The sequence below is a fragment of the Ranitomeya variabilis genome, chromosome 6 (assembly GCF_051348905.1).
Source record: "Ranitomeya variabilis isolate aRanVar5 chromosome 6, aRanVar5.hap1, whole genome shotgun sequence".
Lineage (NCBI taxonomy): Eukaryota > Metazoa > Chordata > Amphibia > Anura > Dendrobatidae > Ranitomeya > Ranitomeya variabilis.
Genome location: NC_135237.1, coordinates 486,373,583 through 486,398,732, shown reverse-complemented (window position 1 = coordinate 486,398,732; position 25,150 = coordinate 486,373,583). Strand labels below are relative to the sequence as shown.

Below are 25,150 nucleotides of genomic sequence, written 5' to 3'. Positions count from 1 at the left end.
AATAAAGGCCCCAGAAGATGCTCCATAGACACATTTGCCCAATATAATGCTGCACAAATGCTGATTATGGCCCCATAAGATGCTCTATAAAGATATTTGCCCCTTATAGTGCTGCACAAACGTTATGGCCCTATAAGATGCTCCATACAGACACTTGCCCCATATGCCGTAGTGCCCTACAAACGTTAATTATGGCCCCCATACACACATTTGCCCCATATAGTGCTGCACAAACATTATGCCCCTATATAGTGCTGCAGAAACGTTATGGCCCCATATAGTGCTGCAGAAACGTTATGGCCCCATATAGTGCTGCACAAACGTTATGGCCCCATATAGTGCTGCACAAACGTTATGGCCCCATATAGTGCTGCACAAACGTTATGGCCCCATATAGTGCTGCAGGAATGTTATGGCCCCATATAGTGCTGCAGGAACGTTATGGCCCCATATAGTGCTGCAGGAACGTTATGGCCCCATATAGTGCTGCAGGAATGTTATGGCCCCATATAGTGCTGCAGGAATGTTATGGCCCCATATAGTGCTGCAGGAACGTTATGGCCCCATATAGTGCTGCAGGAACGTTATGGCCCCATATAGTGCTGCAGAAACGTTATGGCCCCATATAGTGCTGCAGGAATGTTATGGCCCCATATAGTGCTGCAGGAATGTTATGGCCCCATATAGTGCTGCAGGAACGTTATGGCCCCATATAGTGCTGCAGGAACGTTATGGCCCCATATAGTGCTGCAGGAACGTTATGGCCCCATATAGTGCTGCAGGAACGTTATGGCCCCATATAGTGCTGCAGGAACGTTATGGCCCCATATAGTGCTGCAGGAACGTTATGGCCCCATATAGTGCTGCAGGAATGTTATGGCCCCATATAGTGCTGCAGGAACGTTATGGCCCCATAGATGCTCCATACAGACACTTGCCCCATTTGCTGCGATAAAAAAAAAAATCACATACTCACCTCTCCGTCGCTCAGGCCCCCGCACTTTCAATAGTCACCTGCTCCTCGTTCCGGGCGCCGATCTGTCTCCAGCACTGACGTTCAGCAGAGGGCGCGCACTGACCACGTCACCGCGCCTTCTGACCTCAGCGTCACTGCTGGAGACAGATCGGCGCCCGGAACGAGGAGCAGGTCACTATCGCGCAGTGCTGCGCTCCCCTCCCCATATACTCACCTGGTCCTGCCGCTGTGTAGATCCTGCTTCCCCGACGCCGCAGCGCTTCATCCTATACTCAGCGGTCACGGTCCCGCTGATTACAGTAATGAATAGGCGGCTCCACCCCTATGGGAGGTGGAGCCGAATATTCATTTACTGTAATGAGCGGGACCATGTGACCGCTGAGTACAGGAAGAAGCTGCTGCTGCCGGCGCTGGGGAAGCAGGGACCGCGCCTGGACTAGGTGAGTATTTTTAAACAGCCCCCGCTCCCTCTCCCCTGCCGACCCCCGGTATGACTCGAGTATAAGCCGAGAGGGGCAATTTCAGCCCAAAAAAGTGGGCTGAAAATCTCGGCTTATACTCATACTTATACTTATACGAGTATATACGGTATATCCAATTTGAGGACTTCAACATTCCTCCAACAATAGCTGTTCTTCATGCATGCTCAAATTAATTTGGTTCTGCTGCCATGTGGTACAACAGGAGGAACTTGTCGAAAATCTCCACCAAAAAGAAAGACTGCGCTTCCCAACATTTTTTGGAGGGAACGTTTGCATCTTCAGCCATGAGTTATTTGTACAATATGTCAACTGCATTTACAACATGAGGTAGAGCCATAGAAGGTTCGTCCCAGGTTATGATTTTGGCGTTTTTCAACTCATTGGCAGTATTGCTGCCATGACGAATATTGCAAATAGACATTTCATTAATTGGTATAGGCAGTTTGAACAGGTTATGTGAAATTCAGCCTCCCTCCGGCAAAGTAGCTGCAATACCTGTAAATACACATGGAAAGTAATTTGTTTTTGCTACGAACGTAATGCATGATGGTATTATACAGGAATGTTTTTCCACTTCCACCAGTTCTGTCAATGAAAAATAGACATTTTGGAAAGTTGAGGTTTTCAATTGCTTCTTTGATTTTGTCGAAAAGGCTTTTGTTGTCTTGGGTTTAACATTTGGAAATTCTCCTCAAAGTCTTTTCGGCAACAGGGTTGCAATATTTGCCAGAATAGACTGACTCCTCGTACTTGCCAACAGGAAGTTGTAGGCAAAAAAAATCCTTTAATGACTTTCCATGTGTCACACACAGACTCAATTTCATGTAATGTCATATAGAGGGCCTTTTCTATATGAGGAAAATGCCTGTTATAGTCTTCCATGAGATTTTTATTGTGCCATTGTGAAACAATGCGGCTGCATTGGACGGCTCACACATGATGCATATAAATGCATACAATTGCCTAAGTTGTATTGGCATTTGATAAGTGGCGGCTTCTGTTTGGCAAGTATTCCACTCTATATTCTATTCTAGTCATCATCAGTTAACCCTCTTGCAATACATGCTTTTTGGAAAGTAGCAAAATGGTTTCCTTTAATTGTTCGGAGATCCTCAAAAAAAGAGAATTCGGAAAAAGCATTTTTCTCTGTCTAATGGACTACAGGTAAACATTCTGCCAATTGCGGTTTTATGACCTTTGGTAAGTGTTTTCCATATCACAAAAGAAAAGACCTCAAAAAATGCAAAAAGGGGTCAAATACAGAGTATCTTATAGAAAAACTATTATCTTTATTATATTAGAAGATGGTATATTATAAACATTAATCAGAGTTTAGCTAACCAAGCAGGATAGGAAAGGTACTCAATCACTATATATGAAAAAAATAATAATAAATAAATTATGCACACTATATGAAATATTGCATAAAATGTACCTAATCGTAAATTTACATATAGTAATATATACCAGCTCATTGCATAGTTAATCCCAACAATCATATATAAAGTGCATGTGCACGGGAATCTATTGCAGCACAGCTGTACACCATAATCAAATGTCCAAAGGGACTAATATAGTAAAAGGCTATTGCACAAGTTGTCCATGAATAAGTAAAGTGCAAATGCATGGAGACTTATGCAGAGTATAAGGAGATAGAAAGTACAGAGCTACATAATATAAATATAAGGTGCATGTGTAACCATATAACTTATATGTAGTGAGAGAAATAGACCCCAGTCTGCCGCCTCAACACGAAGAATGGCGAAACGCGCGTTGAGGCGGCAGGCTGGGGTCTAGGTGTGGTATATATGCTTTAGAGTTGGATTTATTTCGTATGACCCTCTAAGGGTTTTTTTGCGTTTCTAGGTGTTTTCCATGTAACATTTTTATCATCTCATGTGTAATGTTCAGATATTTCAATGTATAAATATTGTTGGACACTAGGATCTTTCCAATTCAGTTTAAACCAAGCACGAAGTATAGACTTGGAGTCTTTCTGTTGCAAAACGTCAGCTTCTTGACCTGGTATAAAGTATATTGTATTCTTGTCCTCAAGGTTGACATTTAATCTTTACACATGATCAGTTTTATTGGCCATTTTATATTCTCCAGCATGCTTCAGGTGCACTTACATATCAAGTTTCCAAGTAACTTTTTACTTAATCTCGTTCATTTGTGGATTCTTGTTCGGTGGAGACAGTAACAAATTGGATATTTGTACAATTATGCCCTTTGTAAACGTATTTGAACAAATATTTTACACTTTGTATGGGACTGCAAAACTCTAATGTAATGTACAACCCATCTGTTATCAACCCTTTTTCCATCACGTTCAACAAAGTTCTCATCGTTCAGTCGTTGGTATTTAGGGTATCCATTTACACTGGTATTAGGTTTGGAACAGAAATCCTTGGAAAAGCCTTTGCTACAGTTCCCGTTATCCATACATGGTGCATTTGGATTCAGAGGAACACATGGACCCTGTAACATGCAAGATCGTACAGTTTCATAAAGCCTCAGATGAGTGTCTTTGTGTAGGAGCTTCGCACAAACAATGTTGTCAACCTTTCTTTCTCCCAGGTCTTGTATTCCAGGTCCATAAATACCAATATGTGTCTGCGAGAGATCCCTCTTTTTGGGAACTCCAATACATACACCATACCATAAACACTTCCAAGTATGTGGTATCTAGTTGTCTCCTAGAAGAAATTTTAGTTTCATGTTAAATACTCATGCTATTAAATCGGGCCTGTCACATGTTTGCTTACTAAGAAGTAAGTTTTCCCTGATTTCCATCCATTTTGGACTGCACGTGACTGTTACAAATAGGTTCGGTTTGCCATATTTCCTGACCATTGCCATGGCATCTTAGTAGTTCTGTGCCAAATTTCTTGGACTTCCCTGGAAAGTTGAGGGCAATATTACTTTTTTTCCAGGTAGGATATCTACATCCTTGAAATAGTGGTTGTTTACTAATTAGTGAAGAATGTCATATTCTTCAGCTCTTATGGTACTTAGATTCTTGCACACCCAATTCAAATGGTTCGCCTCAGTTTTAAAGTAGGCCAATAGACATGAACTGTAAATTGGTGTGTCAGCTTCCTGCATTAAAGGGAACCTGTCAGCTGTTTTGGCCTTTATAAGATGCGGCTACTGCCTTTCAGGGCTTATCTACAGCATTCTATAATACTGTAGGTAAGCCCCTGGTCCAACCTGTAAAATAAGACAACAGTGTTTTGTAATTTCATTTTTGAAATGGTTAGCATTACAAATTGGGCATTTTTTGTTCATTGGGCCAAGATAGCATGCTTCAATGTCGTTCTTCATTAAAGTTTTCGGCAAGCAAAGCAGTTTTGCAAGATCTCACTGTGGGTCTCCCTGTTTTGGGTTCACAATGCTGCTGAAGCTCACCTTCCATCATATTCTGTTGGGTAGACCTATACCTTTCAGTGTCTGCAATCTGGTGACACTCTCTCTGGGTGAGATTTTGACAGACAGTCCTTTTTCTGACAGCACTGGCTTCATGCTGCAATTGAAGGTGCTGTTCTGCAACGTTACTTCTACAAAACCTTTGAGCTTCAGCCCTTCTTGCTTTTTTGCCTTTGTACTTTGTGGCTTTTGAATAGCACGATTAATGAATGAATATGATTGTATAAATTTATTGGCAGTTTTTTAATTATACTGCAGCATTTACTGATAAAGAAATGTATTTATTGTTTAATAAATTCTATGTAAACTGATTTTTTTTTAAACTGTGTGGCATTTCTTTATCTTGTGTGTTTGGTACGGGAGTTTGTGGGTGGGGTCTTATGTATGTCTTCCTCCCTTTTATTTTTTTTTGCACTGCTCCTGGACTTCCTAGGTCGGGTGTTGTCTATGTATTCCTCCCCTTGCTTTTTTCCTTTCCTTTATCTTTTATCTTTAATTATATTTTTGTTTATTACGGTTAAAGTAATCTCCCTTTTTCTAGTAGACATATGGTCAGCGTTTGAGTAGTGCTCTGCGGTGTATTAGAAATAAATTGGCATCGGAGTGAGTGCGTGCGCAGTGCTATGAACCCGTTCTACGTCCGGGTGGCGAGCATTTTGATTGGTATATTTTGTGCTATGTTAATTTTGTAGTATAATACTTCAATAAAATGGTGCTGTGGCAATTTTGTAGTACAATACTTCAATATTCGCGTACACAGTGTCTTCAATAAAATGGCGCCGAAGTGCAACATGAGCACTCGCTGATTCCGGCACCACACTGCGCAGGTGCCGTCCACCCCATCTTCGGACAGATGGACACTTGCAGTGTTATATATACAAGATTCAGCATATTCACAAGGGAAGACTGGCCCCATGAAAACAACAGAGGTAGAGGACTTTCATTATATTCCTTGGTTTAAACTGTTCAGTAAGTGGAGCACGTGGAGTTACTAATTTAGAAATTATCTCATCACACTGTAAAACGTGCTTGAATGTATATATGGCTTTTGATCCCACGTCTACTTATAAAATCAAGAACATGCAGAGATCTGGGAAGAGTAAATGCTCAACTTGAATTCCATAAAGCAATCTGCCAACCTGTCAACTTCACTCACACAATGTTATTATTTAACTTGATGAATGGGACGTCTGCTTAAAGGAAAATTGTACAGTTGAAGGAACAATTAGAATTTTTCCCCCCATTAAAGGGTATAAACTGTGTAAATGAGAAGTTTCTGTGTTAAGCTACTCAATGTTCAAGTATCAAGTACCGTATTTTTCGGACTACAAGACGCACTTTTTCCCCCCCAAAAAAGGGGGAAAATAGGGGGTGCGTCTAACAGTCGTAATGCAGGCTTACCCGCAGTGGTGTGGTGGCAGCGGCAGAGGTGCGGGGATGAGGAGGCGCAGTAAGCGGGGTCCCTTTCACCGGTGAGATGATGCAGCAGCCCGGTAAGCAGCAGCGCCGGGTGAATCATGTTGTTATCGGTGGTGGCGGCCATCTTCCTGAGACCGCGCGTGCGCAGATGGAGATCGCGGTTGCCATTTTCCTGAAGCCGAGTTCACAGATTTAGATCTTGGCTTCAGGAAAATGGCCGCCGCGATCTCCATCTGCGCACGCGCGGGGTCCCGCGGGCATTTTCCTGAAGCCCCGGGAAGCAGAGCACTCCATCTGCGCACGCATGGCCTCAGGAAGATGACCGCCACCACCGATAACAACATGATTCACCCGGCTCTGCTGCTTACCGGGCTGCTGCATCACCTCACCGGTGAAAGGGACCCCGCTCACGCCATAGCGCTCACTGAGCCTCCTCATCCCCGCACCTCTGCCGGTAACCACTGCTGCAACCCTCCCATGGACACCAGGCCGTGGCGTCGCCCACCTAAGCAGGAAGGGACCCTGCTCAGGTGCACGCCGTACCGTATCACCCCACCTCTGCCGACACCATGCCTCCTGTGACCCTGCTCTGCCACCGCCAGCCCTCAGGTAAGATACTGTAAATTCGGACAATAAGACGGACCCCCATCTTATAAAAAAAATCTTTTTTTCTGCAATTTTTACCCCAAATTTGGGGTGCGTCTTATGGTCCGGTGCGTCTTATAGTCCGAAAAATATGGTATCTATCATTATTGATCAATGAAGCATGATAATCTTTCTATAATCTGATGGATTCAACAAAGAAAATTGTTGGATCTCTTGTGCAAAGATCTTAGACAATATCTCATATGAGGATAATCAACAAATATTATACATTTACCTGGCCAAGATGGATCTCTTGTTCGTGCGAGAGCTGTTGCTTTGCCTTTTCAGCCTGGCTTAGTCTATCCTCCTGATCATTGTTTTTTTCCCACAATTCCCGAGATTCGATTTGTAGAGATTTAATCCTTTGCTGAAGCCTTGAAACTTCACCCTCTTGGAGATTCAACTAAGAAATAAAAAAAATGTTTGTGTCTCTCAGGCTAGTCTCACACGGACGTGCAAAGTTCCATTTTAAATTTGAATTATAGAAATAGCAAATCAGAACTTCTGAATGGAACTTATCCTTTCTATGACATACAAAAAGAGAACCAAACAAACTCCGTTGTCATCATTTTAATGGGAAAAATAGCATGCTCTATTTTACTTGTGGCAAAAAAATAAATAATAGAACTTGACATGGAGCTACCTAACAGAGGTCTGTACCAGGGCTGTGGAGTAGGAGTCTGAGTTGGAGCCCATTTTGGTGTAATCGGAGTCGGTGTCATAAAAATTGAGGAGTTTGTGGTTTGGCTTACCGGCTACACAGCCCTGTTAGGGCTGTGAAGTTGGAGTCATGGAGTCGGAGCCCATTTTCGTGGAGTCAAAGTCGGTGTTATGAAAATTGAGGAGTCGGAGGTTTGTCTTACCGACTCCACAGCCCTGGTCCGTATACAAAGGTTGAACCTAGCCATAAAGAAGTTGCCTGGTTGCACTAATTGGCAGAATGTGCAAATGTTATCTTGGTCTCGAATAACAGTTTTAATTAGCAATGCAATTCCTCTGGAAAGGGAAAACCTCTATTCAGTTGGTCATACAACCAAATATCAAAGAGTATGGGACCAATAAGGACTGGGCCTTGAATCTCCAAAAGCCCTGTAGCAAACACACACACAGTTGGCTTTTATGGTACATCTGCTTGTTCCAGGAGGAAAAAAAATAAAAAAAACACCACATTAACATGACCATATTGTAAAAGAACATCAAGAATACGCAATGCCTAAATGGGAATGATTAATTGCATTACCAACTTCTAAGCTGACCATGAACCTTACTGCTCTACTTAAAGCAGAGGTAGAAAGTAGACGTCTAATGTTATTTATTGATTGGTTGCTAATAACGGTAAAAATAAATAATTTCTCTTTTGAAAGAAACCTTTAAATCATTTTTAGCACAGCCAGAATATAAGAGACAAAAGGAAAATCTAAAGCCAGTAAATATACAATTCACTAAATTGTGGATACTGCACTAAATGTTTTCTGAGGTATGCTCTACCTGGTATAATAAATTCAGGGTTACACTGCTACAAAATCCACTAAAAATCCAGATTGCATAATTTTCATTAATTTAATAGAAGATTTTCAATAATAAGCAGCGCCATCCCATTGTGACAGCACATATTCATCATTTAGATTGTTACTATGCAACAAGGTCAGCGCTCGCCTCTCACTGAATTAAACCAAGTGACTTGTGAATACCCCAACTTCCTTCCATGAATCTAAAATTGTTTATTGTTGCACATAGTGTGATGGGTAACACAAAAGTCAACAATGACAGAAAAGCCCCCTCCGAAGGACTAAACCTTTAATTCCAACAACTCGAGGACTGTACTACATGTAAGTGCGCCATGCACAGAGGAAGTGGTAGAGAAGGAGCTGAGCGTTTCCATCTTACCAACAGCTACGGATACTGAAGAATGATCTGTGAACAGACGTTTCAGTCTAAACTCTCAGAGTACTTACTTCTTCTTGAGTGCCAAAATATTTCTCCTGTGATGTTTTCAAGTCTGTTTTAAGTTGTAAAATGATTTGATCTCTGTTATTAACCTAAAAAAAAAAAAAAAAAAAGAATATCAAAATTAAATACAGATGGAGAATAAGCGAGAGTTAGGACACTGGAATGAATAACTAACTTCATTCAAAACTATCTTGAGCAAGACGAGGCATTGTGCTCTCAACCTCTTTGTGTCATCTCTATTCCTTGCTGGTTCCTTTCAATGCACGATTCCTTAGATATTCCACACAAAGGGCAATACCATGTTAAAGGACTACAGACAAACCTGTAAAGTGCTGCAGAAACTAAAACTGTCCAGTTTAACCCCATCACATACTAAAAAGCTCTGCAAGCATAAGCAAAGGACACCACAGATGTCTACCCATACAAATGATATAACTGCATACATTCTACTATGAGAGGGACTCATCTCTTGGGAGCAAATAGATAAGTCACGTATGTTTTTTGTATCTGATCCTAATGTTTCTCTATATATAATAGTTACAAAAATGGAGAGTGGCCGGGCCAAGCATGACTAGAAGTCCCATTCTTTGCCTTTTTTCCTAGAACTTAAAGGGAACCTGTCAGCATGTTTTTAGACCCAAAGTAACGTCATCATAGAAAATGACCTGTAATGATGATTACTTCCATATCTTTAAATTAGAAGTTAATATCTCCGTTTCTTCATAATCCATCAGAAAATTCTTATACAAAAGAGCATGGCCTGCATTTACAGCTATCTATATGCGCAAGATCTCAGTCTCAGTGACCTGCTCACCTTCCCGACATCTCGCACTGACTCTTGTCATTCCTGGGGCGGTGCATACGCAGATGCACGATACAGCTTTCGCAACGTTTTCAAGATGTTTCCGTACCTGCGCCATTCCCAAGAATGACGACACCTGCAGGAGATGCTGCCCAGTGGAATAAGTCACAGAGAGGAGTGACCTGTCAATCACTGTCAGGAGACCGGTGCCGGTGTCACGGGTGTGTGAGAGGCTGCAGACAGTCGCTCTGCATCTGACTGCAGAGGGTATCAGCAGTTTGCTTTGCAGACTTCTTCCTGGGCCTTCTGACTTTAGGACCCAGTTGCACACCTGGACCGGAGTGTATATAACTCCAAGCTTGCTGCTGGAAAGTGCGGTTGATATTTCTATTTCCAGTTGTAGGTTGCGGCTTAGAGACATAGCAGTCGGCTATTTTTCTCTCTGGTGTTTGCAGAACGTCCGTGTTTTTCTCTGAGTCTACTCAAGCTAAGTGTTCCCCCTTGTATGTGTATCCCATCTGTCTTTAGTGGTAGTGGTGATTGACTAGTGCACATCCTGACCTTCCCGATGCAGGGCTTATTGCCAAAGTCAGGCAGAGATTAGGTATCCTGCTCGGCGATAGGTGCGGAACCTTTATAGGGATGATAGATCTAATGTCACCCTGTCTGCCCTATCTAGGGGTCTTCATCACCCCCATCCCTAGTGTTTGGTTCCCATTCCCTTATTCCTTCATGTTGCACTTAGCCTTTCCTACACATTGAGTGACAGCTGGGAGGAGAAACGCAAGAGATACCCTGCACTTGCAAGCTCATTTGCATAAGAAATTGTCAATAGATTATGAGACCACAGAGACATGCATTTATAATATAAAGTTATGGAAGTAATCATCTTTATAGGTACTTTATTGTCACGCTGTTATTTTGGAGTCTAAAAGCTGTTGACAGGTTTCCTTTATCCTGCAGTGTGTTCATTCAAACAGTAGTGAGAAATTTAGGAAATAAAGGGTAGTACTCTGTTGGACACATTTTATTATACATTTTTTTAAATATCATCGTTAAAATCCTTGCACAAAAAAATGGCAAAAATGGTGGGTTTGTAGTAGCTTGTCAAACTTGTCTCTTTTAGTAACATCCAAAAAATTATTATGACTAAAGTATCGTTTGTTTAAAATAAAAATACAAATGGGTGTTACCATTTCACTTGTCAAAGGTTGGGTCCCTACAGAGTCTGGCATTATCAGGACTGAGTGTATACTATCCGTCAGTGTAAGGACAAACCCACATCTGTGGACATCCAATTGTCAAATTATTTAAAAAAAAAAATTCCAGAATAACAGGAATAGGAAAATGTACAGTTATAAGAATATATATATATATATATATATATATATATATATATATATATATATATATATATATATATATATATATATATATATATATATATATATATATATATATATATATACACTCACCGGCCACTTTATTAGGTACACCTGTCCAACTTCTTGTTAACACTTAATTTCTAATCAGCCAATCACATGGCGGCAACTCAGTGCATTTAGGCATGTAGACATGGTCAAGACAATCTCCTGCAGTTCAAACCGAGCATCAGTATGGGGAAGAAAGGTGATTTGAGTGCCTTTGAACGTGGCATGGTTGTTGGTGCCAGAAGGGCTGGTCTGAGTATTTCAGAAACTGTTGATCTACTGGGATTTTCACGCACAACCATCTCTAGGGTTTACAGAGAATGGTCCGAAAAAGAAAAAAAATCCAGTGAGCGGCAGTTCTGTGGGCGGAAATGCCTTGTTGATGCCAGAGGTCAGAGGAGAATGGGCAGACTGGTTCGAGCTGATAGAAAGGCAACAGTGACTCAAATCGCCACCCGTTACAACCAAGGTAGGCCTAAGAGCATCTCTGAACGCACAGTGCGTCGAACTTTGAGGCAGATGGGCTACAGCAGCAGAAGACCACACTGGGTACCACTCCTTTCAGCTAAGAACAGGAAACTGAGGCTACAATTTGTACAAGCTCATCGAAATTGGACAGTAGAAGATTGGAAAAACGTTGCTTGGTCTGATGAGTCTCGATTTCTGCTGCGACATTCGGATGGTAGGGTCAGAATTTGGCGTAAACAACATGAAAGCATGGATCCATCCTGCCTTGTATGGAGCATCTTTGGGATGTGCAGCCGACAAATCTGCGGCAACTGTGTGATGCCATCATGTCAATATGGACCAAAATCTCTGAGGAATGCTTCCAGCACCTTGTTGAATCTATGCCACGAAGAATTGAGGCAGTTCTGAAGGCAAAAGGGGGTCCAACCCGTTACTAGCATGGTGTACCTAATAAAGTGGCCGGTGAGTGTATATATATATATATATATATATATATATATATATATATATATATATATATATATATATATATATATATATATATATATATATATACACACACACACATACTATTTACGTATTTTGCTAAAACTGACATGTTAGGAGATCTCACATATCCTCTTTGAGAAATGAATAGTCATCTTCCTTGAAAAAGACAATGGTCTTGATCTGTGGCAGAGTTTCTACTCATGCTCCGTCACCTGTGCAGAGATCATTATGCAGGGTGAGGTAGGAGGTGACACCAACTAATATGGTTTTGTGTGATCTACACCCTTCATTTTTATCTTTCTTATGAGGATAATTAGATAATTGCTGAAAATAATCTCTATAGAACAGTGTTAGCCAACTTTGAGGCTCAGTGTCCAGATTGCAAATTGCTAAATTTGTTATTTTTTTAAAACAGATAATACGATAAAAAAATAAAAGATTTCTCCTAAAATCTTGTCAAAATTCTTAAAGAGTCAATAAGGCTTATTTTTTAATGCAATTATCCTTAAGCCATTGGAAAATTCTGATTTTTTTTTTTTTTTTTTTTGTAATGTAACCACCTAATTTTGCTTCCTTCTGCTTTCAAATGCTGCTCACAAAGATTTGTACACTATATTCAAGACACATGTAAGCAGGACTTTCCTGTCTGAGCCTCTCAGCTCCCAGCCCCACACTCAGACAGGAAAGTCCCACACACAAATTGCTTGTATAGCTATTACTGAGCAGCAATTAAAAGGAGCTTCTGAAGAAGCACAAATTAAGATTGAAAAAGCACACCATCATTTGTTGGAGAGAGAAGAAAACAAAATAAGGTAATGAAGTATATTACAAAAATGTTTAACTGTGCAATGCCTGTGGGATAATGAAATAATAATAACAATAATAATAATAATAATAATAGAAAAAAAAAACTTTTACTTCGTTTTTAAAAATATGTTTAACATAAAAAAGTATTTTTCTTTTCACCCATTCCTTTTCTAAGTCCTTGAGTATCTTTGAGTCCTTGGATGTAATATTTAGAATGATATATTGGAATAAAAAAGGCTAATTAGTCCGAATAACAAAGAAATCCAAAAATAAATAAAAAATGGCAATAAAATAAGAACCAGAATGTAGAATGTTCACTGGCAGCTTCAGCTTAGGGAGTAACCGAGAACATGCATAGCTTATGAGCAGTTATTTAGCTGCAGTAAGGCTACGTTCACACTAGCGTTGTGCGCCGTTGCGTCGGCGACGCAACGCACAACGCACGCAAAAACGCGTCAAAACGCACGCAAAAACGCTGCGTTTTGCGACGCATGCGTCGGTTTTTGCCGAAAATCGGACGCAAGAAAAATGCAACTTGTTGCGTTTTCTTGGTCCGACGCTTGCGGCAAAAAAGACGCATGTGTCGCACAACGCAACAAAAAAAAACGCATGCGTCCCCCATGTTAAGTATAGGGGCGCATGACGCATGCGTCGCCGACGCAAACCCGACGCACATTAGCTTAACGCTAATGTGAACGTAGCCTTATGGGGTTGTTCGAGGAAGAACTGGAAGATATTCACAGTAAGAACCAAGTCCAATAGTATTTGCTAATTCGTATTATTTGCTTTTTTCAAGTTACAAATACCTGTCACAACTTTGCTTTTCCGCCAACTAAATCTAGCACTAAACACAGTAAAGACTTGACAGACACTGAAAACAGATCATGAAAGAAAAAGGAGTAGAATTACTTCTAAAAGTAATGACGCATACGTTGTTGCTATTTGTGAAGAACACAGGTTACAAATGACATGCCTTGTTATATACTGTAAACTTGTAACTGACAAGAGGCTCTCGTAGAGGAAGGGGGGGGAATGTAACGGAACACACAGACACACACCTCTTGTTGTGCAGTTTTATGTCTCTCGGTGACAACTGCCAGCTTCAGCTCCAGTCTCTTCCTTTCTTCACTCATCTTGGAAATGTCCTGGGACTGCTGCATGATTTGCTCTGTCAGCTGAAGATTTTCTTCCTTAAGTTTATGTAGAAGTTTGTCCCGGTGGAGTAGCTGGATGTAAAACAGATAAATGCAAGGTTCATTTCAAATATTGCTGTCCCATCTTCACATTATGTTCCCTATAGTGGAGCCTAATCCTCTGAAGGAATTGCATCTAATTTGAGCAAAAAGCTGCTTGTTTCTTGAATATTCACAACATTCAAGTACATCGACTCCTACAAACTTGAAAAGAAATGGCATTTTTGACAGCTGTTTGCTTGGGCCATAGATGTAAGCAGCTGTTACAAAGGAAATACTTGATTGCATTTCAATAGTTTTATAATCATACAGAGCCGTCTGTGTTGTGTTCTGCGCAGGTTCCTTTAATTCTTCCCATTCGCTCTTCTTCCCATTGACTAAACCTCTGTATAATTCTCATATAGCATACCGGTAATTTATTTAAGGAGAATGACTTGAATAAATCGTTTACTCAAAGTAATAATGTTCCAGTTTATTCCAAATATCACTGGAATTACCCATTTACATTGATCCTTTGAGAAAACATCTGCAGGGAATGTCTAATGATAATGTGCACCTTCATTGGTAGGACATGGGCTGTTTTATGATAGTCTGTATATGTAGTCTGTTGATGGGTCTGTAGGGCAAATATCCGGTATGGAAATGGAATGATTTAGAAAACAATAATGTTAATTTGGAAATCCAAAATATATTCAACTTTCTTATTTGAACTTGCGGATATAAAGGGAATCTGTCATCAACTTTACACCTTCCCAAATAGAATATAGGGCCACCATCAACTTTAGACATGAAAACAAGGTAATGGATACTTGTGAGGCCCCAAAGTGCTGCTCTGGGGCTGAGAAATTCTATTGTAAGAGCATATGAGTACATGCTAAGGTGCTAGGAGGGGTGGAAGTGGATTGGAGGGTGGACCGATGCACAGCAAGTTCATCAGTCTCCTTATTTTCCAGAAGGTGCCACCATTCCACTCATTGAGTGACAGCTCTACTCTACACTGGTCAAACCAATGCAATACAGGGCAAAGCTGTAATTCAAGGAGACGAAGGGGACACCAATTGAAGGTTATGTACTTCCACCCTCTTTAGCATATATACAGTATGAGATTGTATGTATTTGGGGCCATTCAAATATCTGTTACCTTGTATTTTCAATTCAATTATTCAATTCAATTCATTATTAATGGGAGAGCCGGAGAATTAGAATGTATGGAGAAGTAGTGTGCATGATTGATCACTCTTCAGCATCACGGTTCTTGGGAATGGTGGGGACCAGGCGGTCAGACCCCTTTGACTGGAAAATTATCCCTTATACTGGGGATAGCTTTCGAACTTGAGAAAACACCTTTAAGGCTGGATTTATGTACCTCAAAAGCCCTCAAAGCAGTCAGGAACTTGGGAAAATATCTGTTGTGTATTTAACTTAGGGGATTGTTCTCATTGATCAGTTGTAATAAAGGAAAAGGTGAAAATTTTAGAGCAAATACTCAATTTCCCCATAGAGTCCTCACAAAGGAAATTTACAGAGGAATCCACTACTTTTACATTGATCACATGCACCAAATTTATCATCCAGCATGAGCCACTTAATTTGGTGCATTTTTAAACCATCTACATATACACTTTCAGCTTCGCAATGCTAAAAATCACACTTGTAGCCAGGCAGGTTGGATTCCTGTATTATATATATGTTTCTCTAGTGCTTTTGCTCACGTTATTATAAACAGAAAATATGCATTTTTGGCTGTTTGGAAGCAGAAGGGAAAATGGTTTTTCTACTTGGCACACATCATGGAGACATTACAAAAGGTAACAGAAACCATAAACAATCACAACAGGATCCCTAATTATAGATGTATATTTTAGGTACTTACACTGCCAAGGAATAAGGAAATAAAAAGCAAAGGTTAATACAAAACAGGCAATTAAAATTGATTACCTCATCATAACATGCAGAGTACTGGTTTTGAGCTTTTAATAGTTCCTTCTGTAGGGCCTCACGTTTGCTTTCTTTGTCGTGTATCTAAGGAGAAACAGTTATAGAAAACATTTCAACAGAAACAACTTGAACAGCGCCGACGACAAGTTCTCTACTCTCCAAATTACTAAAGGTAGAGTAGTAAATATAGAGCAATGTCAAACCCGTTATTTCGACTGCCGCAGACGAGCTCTAATAACAGCTGCTCGAGGTGCAATTTTACAGTCATTTTTCACATGATCTTTGAACACACTTACGGTTTCCGAGCGAGGGCACTCTGGCCATTTTGGTACTGAAACACATAGCAAGCGATAAGTGATTGGCTCCATGTTAATGGGGAGCAAGCATGAATGCGCGTTGGGGTGAATGAGGCGTTCATGTGATTTCAACATTTGCTGCACCTTGCGTGATATGAAGGATTTCAATTTCATCATTTTCTAAACACAGAAAAATGTATCTCTCCAATTCAGAATATTGAATGTCTTATGGAAAGTGAAAGGTCATTTGTAACTGTCCAAAGGATTGATGGAGTTAAGATACCTCCTTGACCTTCACCCTGCGCTCATAAAAAACAGTTTCAGATGACGGAGCACGGGACAGTTTTTTTTTTTTTCCCTTGCCAGAAATGTCCGTTCCTATTCCCTTATTGCGGCGCTGATTTGTTATCTGATATTTTTCATAATTGTGTGTCAACATTTAATTACTGTGTGTCTTCCCTCATTAAAAAGCTAACTGTCATCTAATACTGCTTAGCAACGTCCGCTGTTTACACTAATCCATGCAATTCTGTCTGCTCCCTGCCATCTTTCTCCATCACGATCAGCGACATAATTGCTTTAGATGCCATTACAAACAGCCAAGGTCACTGCCTTCAAAAATATATATTCCAATTATATATTAGTTAGAAGGAATGCCTGGGACAAGCTCCCGGCCTTTGTTTAACATGGAAAAGAATGTAACACCTTGAAAATAACAGCGCAGTAGTAACATGCACCAAACAAAAAACAAAGGCAGCAAGGACATAGATAACAGACTACTAAAACTTTACTAACTAGTATCATGCTATAATGACACCAGGAAACTACACGACACGCCACGAGAGCTGCAGGCACTAAGGCATTCATGAGACGTGCCCTTTATTAGCATAAGTAAAGTCTGCTAGATTATTTTTCTTAGTCTAGTTAATATTTATATTCTGTGGGGAAAAAATAGGTTGTTTAGTTTTTTAAAATTAGCATGCTTTTTTTATTTTGCAGGTCTTATTTAGGAAAAAATATAAATTAAAAAATATATATTGCAATAGTACCTGGCATTTATATTAAATGTTTCGTGTCATTACATATGTCTAATGCTGGGACATAGTGCTCCTGAAATGTAGGGGAATATACAGCTCTTGGCACACCTCTCTGCAATGTGGGTGGGGATGAGGGTGATAAAAAAATAAAGAGTAAAGCCAACGGCATGAGGTTTACTAGGATAATTGTGACAGCTAAGGGCAGAAAGGACAAATTATGATAGCAGATGGTTTGTGTTGCTGACATTTCCAATAAGAGCCGATATCCAGTAGATTATAGTGGCCACTAAACAATGCACAGATTTGCAGTGATTCACTCCGAACAGATTACATCTGGCCGCCACAAGTGGCCACAGCTGATCAACAACGGAGATTCCAAGTGTCAGAGCAAGGATAATCAACGTCCCAAGGATAATCAATAGGAAAATACTGGGAAACACCGTTAACCCCTTAGTGACCAAGACAATTTTGACCTTAATGACCAAGTCAAATTGTACAATTCTGACCACTGTCACTTTGTGTGGTAATAACTTTGGAATGTTTCAACGGATCCCACTGATTTTTTTTTTGATTTTTTTTAAATATTCATGATAGTGGTAAAATATCTTTGATATGACTTACGTTTATTTAAGGGGGAAAAAAACGGAAATTTGGCAAAAATTTAGAAAATGTTGCAATTTTCAAAGTTTTAATTTTTGTGCCTGTAAATCAGAGAGTTATGTCACACAAAATAGTTAATAAATAACATTTATCACATGTCTACTCTATATCAGCACAATTTTTAAAACATATATACAGGTACGGCGCACCAATTGAGCAGCCTCACACTGAGCGCTGCGGTGATCGGGGGCGGATGTCAGCTCTGTGTGAGAGCTGACACTCCGCAGCAATGCCCACGATCGGTGCTAGCACCTATCACAGGCATTTAATCCATCTGATGCCGCTGTCAGCAGTGACAGCGACATAGATGAGCATCGCGCAGGGAACTGATTCCTTGCGCGCTTCCATCAGGACAATGTGATGCGATCGCGTTGTCCTGATGGTCTCCATGGAGACCCCTGGCCGCAAGATGGCCACGGAGTCCTACGGGGTCCTGCAGGGAAGGTGGCTTGTGAGCGCCTGCTGAGAGTAGGTGCTGACATGCCTCCTTCCCTGCCTGTCAGATGCAGAAGTGATACTCTGCAGTGCCAAGTATCAGATCTGACACCCTACAGTGATGTCCTAGGATGGGATAATGAAAAAAAGTTAGAAAAAAATGAAGTGTAATAATGTTTTTTTTTTTTTTAAATCCCCCCCCAAAAAAACAAATATTTTTCCAATAAATACATTTATTTATGTAAATAAAAAAAATAAACAATAAAAGTACACTTATTTTGTATCACCACGTCTGTAACGACCCACTCTATAAATCTGTCTCACTAGTTAACCCCTATAGTGAACATAAAAAACTAAAAAACGAAGCAAAAAAATAATGCTTTATCATCATACCGCTGAACAAAACGTGAATAAAACGCAATCAAAAAAGATGATTGTAAATAAAAATGGTACCACTGAAAACATCGTCTTGTCCCACAAAAAAAAGCCATCACACAGCTCCATCAGTAGAAAAAAAAAAGTTATAGCTCGCAGAATAAAGCGATGTAAAAATAATTATTTTTTCTATAAAATAGTTTTTATCGTGTAAAAGCGCCAAAAAATAAAAGTTTAGATTGGATTTCGCTATAAATCGTACTGACCCGAAGAATAAAGCTGCCTTACCACTTTTACCACACGCAAAACAGTATAAAAAAAATATAACAAACAAAAAGCAATTCTCGAATTGCTGGTTTTTGATTATTCTGTCATCCAAAAATCGGAATAGAAAGCGATCAAAAACGTCATATGCCCAAATATGGTACCAATAAAAACGTCAGCTCGTCCTGCAAAAAACAAGCCATATGATGACTCTGTCAGCCGAAATATTAAAAAATTATAGCTCTCAAAATATGGTGATGTAAAAACTATTTTTCACAATAAAAAACATGTTTTAATGTGTGACAGCAGCCAAACATAAAAATCTGGTGTCCCTGTAACCGCACCAACCCAAAGAATAATGTCGACTAATCACTTACACCGCACGAGGAACGGCGTAAAAAATAAATAAAACTAATTCTTCACATACTGTTGATTTTTTCATTCTGCCTCCCAAAGATAGCAGTAAGGCTTGACGCACATTTATCCAGCGCTCTGTGCTGAGCGCTTACATTGGGGTTTCTGTATAGATCTTTGAAATACATGATTGAGGCAGAACCCCAGGTGGAAGATTCCCTATAATGAGGCAGATGGAAGCACTGTGGACTCTGTCTGACCTGTGATCCGGTGGTGTCCGTCATTTTAGAGCTGCTTAAAAGTGCCATCAGCCACACCGCTGAACAGACACCGCTGAACAGAGGACAGATGGAGTCCGGAGTAACTCTGCTGCCGCATTATAGTGCATGGATCCATCAGGTGTTTCATCTGTCACGTCACTCAGAGATTTAAATGTAAACCCCGATCTAAGTGCTTAACGTAGAGCGCTGGATAAATGTGAGCCTAAATGTTATGTAAAATGTTCCCAATAAAAGCTTCAAATCAATCCACAAAAAATTAAGTCCCCACTCAGATATGTCATCTGTTAACGGAAATATAGGGGCTTCCACATTACTGGTAGCAGAAAGGCTCTGGAAAAGCGAAATGGCTCCTCGCCGCCCAAAAGAAATTCAGCAAATTCTCTGCTCCCAAATCCAAATGCCCCTCCCTTCTGAGCCCCGATGTGCCTAAACCCCATTTAGTGCCCACATGTTTGGCATTTCTGTAGTGATGAGAGCCCGCCTAATTTACAGGTGCATGTCTCCAGAAGCATGAGCGGGGCATAATGTACTGGTGACTGCAACGTACTGGTTACTACAATGGCAGTTTGCAATTTTTACTCAGCAACATCCACTGCGCTTGTTTCTGGAAAACACCCATGGAGTCAAAATTGTCACTACACCTGGTGATAAATTCCCAAAGGGGTATAATTTCCAAAATGGGGTCACTTGAGGGGGGATTCTGCTTTTCTAGCACTTAGGGGCTCTGTATATGGAGTCCGCAAACTATTCTAGGAAAATCTGCACTCCAGGAGGCAAAAAGAACTTCATCCCTCCCGAGTCTCTTCTTATGGCTAACCAGTACTGTACAGCCACATATGGGGTATTTCCACAATCAGCAGAAATTGTGGGACAAATTTTGGTTCCATTTTTACCGGTTTCCCAGTATGAAAATGTAAAATATGGGGCTAACACAATTTTTGTGGTAAAAATGTAAATTATTCTTTCTTTACTGCCCAATGGTATAAAATTCTGTGACACAGATGAATTCATTGAGAGGTTTAGTTTATAAAATGGGGTCACTTATGGGGCGTTCTGCTGTTCTGACACCTCAAGGGCTCAGTAAATGTGACATGGCACCCTCAAACCAGGGCAGCAAAATCTGCACTATAATATAGCGCTACTTCCCTTCTGATATTTGCACTGTGCCTCAAAGAAAGTTATCGACCATATATGGGGTATCGGTGAACTCAGGTGAAATTGCAAAAATTCCAAAAATTCCTGTGAAGCAACTGAAGGGTTTGTAAACTTCTTGAATGTGGTTTTCAGTACCTTGAGAGGTGCAGTTTTTAGAATGGTGTCACTTTTGGGTATTTTCTGTTACATAGGCCCCTCAAAGTCACTTCAAATGTAAGGTGTGGTCCCTAAAAAAAATGGTTTTGCAAATTTTGTTGTAAAAATGAGAATCCCTAGTCAACTTTTAACCCTTATAACTTCCTGACAAAAAAAAATTATGTTCAAAAATTGTGCTGATGTAAAGTAGACATTTGGGAAATTGTATTTATTAACTATTTTGTGAGATAGGAGTCTAATTTAAGGGCATAAAAATTAAAAGCTTGAAAATTGCAACATTTTTTCCAAATTTGTGTTTTTTTTTCACAAATAAAAGCAAGTCATATCAAAGACATTTTACCACTACATTAAATACAATATGTCACGAGAAAAGGTCTCAGAATTAGTGGGATCCATTGAAGCGTTCCAGAGTTATGACCTCACAAAATGAGAGTGGTCAGATTTGTAAAAATTGGCCTGGTCAGGAAGGTGAAAACAGGCTTTGGGGCAAAGGGGTTAAAAGTTGACCAACGATTACTAATTTTTACAACAAAATTTATAAAACTATTTTTTTCTAGGGAACACATCACATTTGAAATGACTTTGGGGGGACTATATAACAGAAAGTACCCAAAAGTGACACCTAAAAACTGAAAAACTGCACACCTCAAGGTATTCAAAACCACATTCAAGAAGTTTATTAAACCTTCAGTTGCTTCACGATAACTGAAGAAATGTGGAAGGAAAAAATCAACGTTTAACTTTTTTCCCGAAAAAATTACTTGAGACCCAAACGTTCTTATTTTCACAAGGGTAACAAGAGAAAATGGACTACAATATTTGTTGTGCAATTTCTCCTTAGCATGCCGATATCCCATATGTGGTGAAAATCCACTGTTTTGGCACACAACAGGTCTTGGACAGGAAGGAGCACTGTTTGACTTTTTGAATGCAAAAAAGGTTGGAATCGAGAGCGGATGCCATGTCGTGTTTGGAGAGACCCTTATTTGCCTAATCATTGGTAACACTCCAGACATGACCACAATTTTGAAACCACACCCCTCAAGGATTGTATCCAGGGGTATAGAGAGCATTTTGGACCCATAGGTACGACACAGAATTTGATAACATTAGGTTGTCATATTGAATATGTCTTCATTAGTGTTGAGAGCAAGTGCTCGCTACTATAGTTTGCACTGGGTCCCTGCCCCGCATGTTTCGCTGCTGTTAGACCCCAAAAAAAACATGCGGGGGATCTGCGACAGTTGGTGCATTCCCGTGCACCCGATGCAAACTCGAGTGACGAGCACTTGAGCTCAACACTAGCTGTCATATTGGCATTATTTTTTTTTTACTTAAAAAAAAAAAAAAACAATTCTAACTCCAACCCTAACCCTAACCCAACCCCAACCCCAACATTAATCCCAACCATAGCCCTAACCTAACCCAACCGCAAAAGACACTCGGCTAAGCTGTACCTCTTCTACTCCTCCACATTTGCTGCCACAAGATGAAAGCTGGCGATCAGGGTGAGAGCAGAGTTGTATGTCATTACATCACACAGGAGAAAGCATGTTTTTGCTGACTAAATGGGGGCATGATCTTTTTTCTCTGTATGTTTTCCACATGATTGGTCGACATCATACAGGGAAAAAAGTTACAGTGTATCATAAATTATAATCTACATTTTACGATCTAATATTTCTAAAACAGAAAGGAGAAATAAAAAATTAAAAAACTACATTTTATTTAGCTCCGCAGCCACTATTCCAGGATGTGGCCAGATTAACATACCATACTTAAACTGGTGAAAGATTCACGTTAAGCTAATTGGAATGAATGGACTGTCTGAACAACAGTATGCTGACCACAAATGGAGCAGGAAATTTAGCCAACAGAACCACTATAATGATTGTTAATTATTTACTAAATTGTCATATACCAAAAAATTATGAACGGCATCTATTAAGCTGCTTTGCCATTGCTTGTTTTGATTTATTTTTATAATATTATACAATCTCTTTAACCGATTAATGCTATATCTGGTTGAATAGAACTGCAGCCAAATGATAAGTCAGCTAAATATAAGCGCAACTCCTTCACACTTCATGAAATATACATCTTGGAGTGTGTCAGGGACTTTGGAACAGGCTCAGAAACAGAGCCCGCTCTACACAGGGCACATATCATATGGCTGATGTCTGCCTCTAATAGCAGTGATCGGTGTCTCCACTGCAGTTGACATCTTAAATGCTGTTGTCAACCGCTGTCACCGGCATTTAAGTGCTGTGATCAGACCCAGGTGTTTGTTCGGGTGCCAATGGGCTCCCCGAGTGATACGATCACAGGGAGCTAATTGGTTGCTATGACTGCTGGGAAACAGCTAAAGGCCTCCATTAATGTCATGTGATCTCTGCTGTGACATCCAGCCTATGACTGAGCATTACAGAAGACTGCCATTTTTACTATATACAGCAATAGTGTAGTATTGCTGTGTACAGTACAAGTTATCAAATGATTGCAGGTTCAAGTCCCCTAACGGGACTAACAAAAAGAAGAAACTAGAAAAAAAAGTTTAAAAAAAATATAAAAATTTTAAATCACACCCTTTTCCTCAGTTATCAATTAAAATATTTAAAGGGAACCTGTCACCCCCAAAATCGAGGGTGAGGTAATCCCACCGGCATCAGGGGCTTATCTACAGCATTCTGTAATGCTGTAGATAAGCCCCCGATGTATCATAAAAGATGAGAAAAAGAGGTTATATTATACTCACCCAGGGGCGGTCCCGCTGCTGGTCCGGTCCGGCGCCACCTATCTTCATCAAATGCCGTCCTCTTCTGGTCTTCACGCTGCGGTGCAGGTGTACTTTGTCTGCCCTGTTGAGGGCAGAGCAAAGTACTGCAGTGCGCAGGCGCCGGACCTCTCTGACCTTTCCCGATGCCTGCGCACTGCAGTACTTTGCTCTGTCCTCAACAGGGCATACAAAGTACGCCTGCGCCGGAGCGTGAAAGACCAGAAGAGGACAGCAGCGAAGAAGATGGGAGGCCCCGGACCCCGACGCCCATCGGATCGGACCGCCCGCGTGAGTATAATCTAACCTTTTTTCTCATCTTTTAGGATACATCGGAGGCTTATCTACAGCATTACAGAATGCTGTAGATAAGCCCCTGATGCCAGTGGGTTTAGCTCACCGTTGATTTTGGGGGTGACAGATTCCCTTTAAAGAATAGAAAATATATGTGCATATTTGGTGTCAATGTGTCCAGAAAAGTCATAATTATCAAAACATAAAATTCATTAATCTGATAAGTAAATGCTTTAAAGAGAAAAAATTAAAATTGTGGTTTTCCGATTGCTGCAACAATGCAAAAAAAAAATAATTTTAGTGGTCAGAGTGGTCACATACCATAATACTATTTTCATGGCTCACAAAAACTGGGAGGGCCCATCGGAGGGTTAAAGATGGATGTCCAAGAGAAAGAAGAGGTGTGTCTATATATTTTTTGTTTGGATAATCCACCTAAGGCTATGTTCCCACTGATTTTGTTAAGGAGGTTTTGGAGCAGGTCCATAGCAAAATCTTCATGAAATGCCACTTCAAAAATATTTCAAAAACTTTTCCTATTTATTCCTTTGACATTAAACAGAACCTCTCACCAGAAATAATGATATTAAGCTGCAGATATGCGGTTAATCTGCAGGTTAACAGCGTTATTATGCTGTCCAACGCCTGCACGGAGCCGATTGCAGTGGAGAGAAAATTACGGTAACTTTATTCTCCCAGCCAGGATTCAGATTCAGTCACGGGGCGGGGGCAGCACCGGTTCAGTGGTGGCTGTAACCGCGCCCCTGACCGACACTCGCTGTCAGTCTTGGCTGGGGGCACGGTTCCACCCACCGCTTTTTACTCTCAGAGTGCCGACTGATCTAGTGCCGCCCCCATGACAAACTGAATGCTGGCGGTGGAAAATAAAGCTCATTTTCGCCCTGCTGTATTCGGCTACGTGCAGGCGCTTTGCAGCATAATAACACTAGTAATCTGCAGGTTAAAGCAATATTTCTGGTGACAGGTTCCCTTTAATATGAGGAGTATTCTGAGGTTTTGAAAAGCACCAGGTGGAAAAAAA

The 25,150-nt window shown here is 40.4% G+C and overlaps 1 protein-coding gene across 3 annotated transcripts in view; it reads right to left on the bottom strand.

Moving 5' to 3' along the window:
- Positions 1–25,150, bottom strand: part of LOC143782813 (uncharacterized) — a 634,917-nt gene that overhangs the window by 528,053 nt on the left and 81,714 nt on the right. For all 3 annotated transcript variants that reach the window (XM_077270687.1, XM_077270690.1, XM_077270689.1), the window contains exons 3-6: positions 16,029–16,112; positions 13,956–14,123; positions 8,907–8,990; positions 7,187–7,354 (exon numbers count right to left, since the gene is read on the bottom strand). In XM_077270687.1, the coding sequence (XP_077126802.1) occupies positions 7,187–7,354; positions 8,907–8,990; positions 13,956–14,123; positions 16,029–16,112 (504 nt within the window). The remainder of the gene's footprint in view (positions 1–7,186; positions 7,355–8,906; positions 8,991–13,955; positions 14,124–16,028; positions 16,113–25,150) is intronic.